This window comes from Pseudonaja textilis, chromosome 3, assembly GCF_049901715.1.
Source record: "Pseudonaja textilis isolate UNSWEBS1 chromosome 3, rPseTex1.2, whole genome shotgun sequence".
Lineage (NCBI taxonomy): Eukaryota > Metazoa > Chordata > Lepidosauria > Squamata > Elapidae > Pseudonaja > Pseudonaja textilis.
The window spans coordinates 150,173,974-150,179,973 of record NC_141992.1 but is presented as its reverse complement, the minus strand read 5'-3'; the positions used below and the strand labels follow the sequence as shown (position 1 = coordinate 150,179,973).

The window sequence follows — 6,000 nt, the reverse complement described above, 5'->3', positions numbered from 1 at the left end:
ATATATTTAATTATTTTATGTAGAACTATATACAGTAGTTGTGCATTTAACCCACAGATAACATCATCCCAGCTTAAACATTTGCTGATTATTTTTATTCATCTTTTTCATTCCTCCAAAATATTTGGAAAGAAACTTGTGCCAGCCATTATAGCAACAGCAATAGCACTTAGACTTATATACTGCTTTATACTGCTTTACAGCCCTCTCTAAGCGGTTTACAGAGTCAGCCTATTGCCCCCAACAATCTGGGTCCTCATTTTACCCACCTTGGAAGGATGAAAGGCTGAGTCAACCCTGAGCCTGGTGGGATTTGAACTGCCAAATAGCTTGAAGTAGCTTGCAGTACTTCACTCTAACCACTGTGCCACAGAGGCTCCATAATTATGCTTATATATCCAAATTATGCTTCCAATAAAATAAATTAATAAAATGTTGTAATCCATATTTTTATGGAATTTCTGATACTATTTTCATAAATGTCAATGAAAACTATATATATATATATATATTTATTTTCTGAGGTTCTCGCGGGTATTTGTATGTGGATCTTTGGTTGTCATCACTCTGAGAAGCACAGAGCCGAAGACAGAAGCCTGAAGATGATGAATGAGACTTCATCGAAACGTTGCCTAGATACTTCGAATCTTACGCGGGAGAAAACCCGAACAACCAAATATCCACACACACACACACACACATATATATATGCCATTTAAAACATGTTTCTAAGTAATATAGAGCTTTAATTTAGTCATCTTATGTCAAGGATGGACTAACAGAACCTCAGGCAGCTCTGTTTTATGGTTCTTCAAGTTGTATGAGACTGCAATTGTTCAGTGCTGGTTTTTAAGATAGGAAACATGAGAAAAACAGAAAATTCTATTGTGGCATATCACAGATGAATGTTAGATATTAATAATATTTTGGAAGAGGACGGAAAAAGTTTCATGTATACTGCAAAAGTACTCATTTTTATGCACCAGGGTGAAAAGCAATTTGAAGGATTTGTAGGCATTTGTTTTAAAGATTTTTTAAAATTAAGATAATTATTTCACCTGTACAATAGGTTCATTTAACCAAAGTCGAATCAGAGTTGCTAGCGTATAATATAAGAGTAGCAGCAAGATAGGGTTGGTACGGTGGTACCAATTCAAATTTTGGTTGGTTATGAGTTTCCAGGTGCTTGAACAGTTGGTCTGAACAAGTGGAGTGATACCAAACAACCTGTAAAAATAGGGCATTACATAAACATAACATTTCATCCAAGCCATCCTTCTACAATCTTGCTTTTCATATAGGCTTCAACTTCCATAATTCCCAACAATCTTAATAAACTGTATTCATGGTTTTCAGCATAGAAAACTGAAAGTTGCTACAAAATTCACAGATTGTTTAAGTTTGTTTCTACAATATTAAGATTAATAAGAGTTATGCCACAGATTATTGATTCTATTTTCAAAATCTTCATAAGTATTAAGAATAGGGGTGGGATTCAAATTTCTTAACTGGTTTTGTGGGCATGGCTTGGTGATCATGTGACTGGGTGGGCATGGGTTGTATGTAAATATTATAAATATTGATGTAAATATTGTTTTTTTTATAAAAAAAGAGGAACTCTTACCCAAAAACAAGCAAAGCAGGCAGGCAGACTGAGTTGGTCACAGAATCACAGATTCACTTAGAGATCTATCTATCTGCAATCAGCTACCTGAGTCTGCACTGAAAAGCTTCAGTCCTAAGGCAGTTTCGGTTCTGCTTGTAGATTAGCTAGAAAGCAAGAAATCCAAGGATTTCCTGATTTCTAGCTAATCTAAATCTCAGCTGATGGTCAGGGGTTAAAAAAGGAAAAATAGCAACTTACCAAACCAGGCAAGTTGGATGACTCGCATGCCAGGTAAGGAGTGGGGGGGGGGGGGCCAGCCAGTGGAGCGATTTTCTGTTTTTCCAAATTGGGGCAATCGTGTGTGCAGCGTTTGCAAGAAATTATCAGCTGTGCCACCTGGACAGCTGACAAGCGCTGCGCTTGGGTGCACAGCATTTGAAAATCCTTGTTTCCTGCTTTTTCAACCTCAGCTGTGCTGTGCAAAGCAGCTGAGGAAGCAAGAGCAAGGAATAAAGGACAGCCTAGAGTCCGGGCAGGCGGGTGGGCCAAACACTGAACCAGTTCAGTGTCGGCTACTCTTTTGTAGCTACAGGTTCTGTATAACCGGGCTGAACCGGTAGCATCCCACCCCTGATTAAGAAGCATCACAGCAAAACTAAGAGTAGAATTAAGCGGTGATGTTTTCCTGTGCATGAAAGCCAAGCAGAAAATAAATATTTTAACAATTTGATAAAAACTGTAGAAAGAGTTAACACTAAGCGCTTTGACCTAATTGCTATAACCATGGCCTGACCTGCCTTCTCACTCACATTGATGCTGAAACATTTTGAAAGTCTCTAAAGCAGATTTTTTGATAACTTTGGAGTTACTCCTTGCTTCTGAAGTGTAGAATTATGTCAGTCAAAAATATTTATTCATTTATTAAATGTATATGCCACCAATCTAAATGTCAATGACTCTGGGTAGCTGACATCCTCATAAAGCAGAGATAGAAACATTAAAACATTAAACACTTTAATCTAGCAAACGCTTTTTTATAAGAAACAGGGGACAAGTAAAGGCTATCATATACTGATGGATTTCTGAAGCCTGCAGAAACAAGATGGAAAGTTCTATAGAAAAGGGATTTGCAGAATCTGATTAGAATAAGTGCCTGAGCAAACACTGTATACTGGTTGGATGCATAATTCTTGGCATTTTAATTGCTGCATGCCATAGCTTGCGCATCCTGAGCAGGTGATCCTCTAGATTAGAACTTCTAGATTACTCTCACGCTCACCACAACCAAGCTACCGTAAGTCTCCAACTTTGCACCTATACATTTGATTATTCCTATCAACATGCATAAAATAGCAAGATGACAATATTAAGTCCAATGCAATTTTGATCTGCATTAACATACAGATATGTATGATAATAGTTCCTCTTGTACCGTATGATGGTTGGACCATGTTTCAAGTATTATGTCCAGTTCTGCGACTTCTGGGTTGAGCCCTCCTCACTGACAGACCATAGATCATGACTGTCCGTGGCTATAGTCCGTGCTCTTTCATTGGAGAGCCCCGATCATTGCGATTAGGGGCTGAAGCTGCCTTGGAGGGGCGGTGGAGTAAGGGGAAGCTGCAAGCCAGGTTGAGGGAGCCACATCTCCCCTCCTGGGCTTCGTCTTCCCCCCCACCCGAAGACGACTGCAGAGGTGGTTTAAAATGGCCACCCCGAAGAGGAGGACTCAGCTGGATTAAGAGTTGGGCAGCAGGGAAGAAAGAGGTGGATAACATCTGAACCGGGACAATTGGGCGATGCAACTAAACAAAAGTACTCCGGGATTAAGGTAACATGGAATTTTTAAGAAAAGAAAAGTGAGCGGCGGAAATACAAAGGGACAGGAAAAAAAATAAAAAAATAATTTTGACAGCTAAGGGCTTTAAACCAGGAAAGGAAAAAGCCAGAACTAAAGACTTAATTAAATTGGACTAAAATATTTCGGCAATAAACAGGCATAAAATAAAGCTGGACTTAAGATTGTCAAAAAAAAATAATAATAAAATTTACAAATTGGAGACTGGATTGTGCTGGAATATTAAGGTTCAAAAAACCCTAAATAAAAATATAGGGGGAAAAGGTGAGGACTTTGTATAACGGAGAGTGCCATCTTCTGACAAAAACTTGAACTCAAACAAAAGAGAAAGCATCCTGTTTCTGTATGAATTTGGGTTGATATAATGTTAAAGAAATATTGAAACAAAGTAAGAATCTTAGAAAGTGAAAGCTGAACCAGAATAAAGAAGCAAGGAAAGGCTGATTGTGGGATTGATTGACGTTTTTGGTATAGACCCTAGGCTGGAACAACTGAGAACTTTAGATAACTGAAAGAAGAAAGAAGGAAAGTAAAAGTGTTTTTTGTGGACTTCAACGATTACAAAAATATAAGAGTGTGTAATGATGATATCTCTTCGCGAATTAAAAATGGAACTTAAAAATATGAGAGAACTACTACAGGAAAGAGGCGAATCACTTTGTTCTGTGTTAGAAGAAATGGAAATGGCGATTGAAGAACAAGAAGAAAGAACTTTAGAGGAGGAGGAGTCAATTCAAGGAGAAGCCATCTTAAATAGACAATTAACACAAAGGACACTGCAAAGATGAGGGGAAAGAAGGAAGGCTAAAAAGTTGAGATTTAAGAAGGTAATCAAAAAGGGGAATACCTGTGAAATCAGGAGAGGCAGAAATATCCAGCAGAAAAGGGGAAAGGAAGATATCAAGAAAGAGAGGGATATAAACCGGAATGAGAAAAGATATGGGAAAAAGAGGGGGAGGAGAGGCAGTAAGAAACAGGTGCATGTAATAAAGAACTACGGAAGTAGTAAAATGATGAAAAGAAATAGTTTTTTCAGAGATAATGGTTGATGAATTAAAAAGGGGATTTTGCAGGGTGACAAGGGGTAACAAGAATATATTTGCAATTAAAAAAATACTTAGAAAATAGGGTAATATAGATTATTAAAGGAGGGATAGATACTGATAACTCTTATTAGATGAATATATATCTTTATTTTTATTCTCAAAAGAAAAGTTAAGGTTTATTGAAGAAATTGTAATAATTGAAATGGATATGAAGATGTTTAAAAATGAGGTTAATATCAGTGACCAGAAATTGAATAGTCAATGTTTTCCCTTTTACTTTTTTTGAAATTAGAAATAAAATTAAGGGGGGGAAATATGTTGTGGAATCCAAATGAAAAGATGTAATGATTACTATTGTAACTACTTAAAAATAATGGTTTATCGGGAATTAAGATGAGGGAATAAAGGTATATTTTAACCACTGAGGTATCACACTCAAAGCAGTAAAAGGGGGGAAACCTATACTTGTTTCTTTTTCTTTTGTGTTAAAACTTGTATTAATCTAGAATCTATAGAAAGAATGTGTGATGGAAAGAAAATATGACAGATTAAAGAACTACTTAAATTAATAAACTAATACAGACTATTAAAAGGAAGGAGAGACATTGGTAACTTTGTTTTTATTAGGCAAACATATATTGTTATTTTTATTTTTAAAATAAATATTAAAGGATTATATTTGAAATAACTGAAATGAAACGAAAAGAAGTTTGGATTAAGATTAATGTAAGAGACTAGGATTAATTTGCTTGTTTCTCTCCTTTCTGAAAGTTTGAAATGGAAAAGATAATAATAGAATTAAGTATGTATATATGAATGTATAATTATTGCGACATTTGTATGTAAAAGTGATGACCCGGAAATATGTTGTCCAACAAAAAAGAGCATCTGGTTCTGTGGATGTGGCTTGGTGGGCGTGGCATGGAAAGAATACTGTAAAATCTCCAGTCAGAGGTGGTATTTGCTGGTTCTCTGAACTACTCAAAATTTCCGCTACCAGTTCTCTAGAACTGGTCAGAACCTGCTGAATACCACCTCCGATTATAACGCACTGGAAACAAGCGTCATGAGAATGGTAGAAGAAGCTGGGCATATTTTCTTTGCAAAAAAGACAGGGGAGATAAGGCAGCAATTTACAAACATCTGAAAGGTTAACATGGAAAAGGAACCAGACCTGTTCTTTGTTAAAACTGAGTGCATGACTAACTGATTGACATTAAAAAGAAGACCCAGTTTAAATATTAGAATGCATTTCTGGATAGTAAGAATTGTTTAACAAGGGCAGAATCTATCAAGAAAAATCTGGAGCTTTTCACATAAAGGCTGAATGGCCACCTGTTGCGGACAGTTTTCAACGAGATAGGATTGAATAGGATGGCCTCTAAGGTCATGCAATTTATGTTCTATGTTTCTAGGAATTATATATAGGCCTTTCATTCCTTATTTTTATGAGAAATCTTAAGGAGTTTTATTTGAATCTACATTCATAA

At 36.4% G+C, this 6,000-nt stretch overlaps 1 protein-coding gene across 1 annotated transcript in view; it reads right to left on the bottom strand.

Moving 5' to 3' along the window:
• PIEZO2 (piezo type mechanosensitive ion channel component 2) overlaps nt 1-6,000 on the bottom strand; it is a 195,077-nt gene that overhangs the window by 74,630 nt on the left and 114,447 nt on the right. The window contains exon 8 of the mRNA XM_087931054.1: nt 1,059-1,227. Coding sequence (XP_087787180.1) covers nt 1,059-1,227 — 169 coding nt within the window. The remainder of the gene's footprint in view (nt 1-1,058; nt 1,228-6,000) is intronic.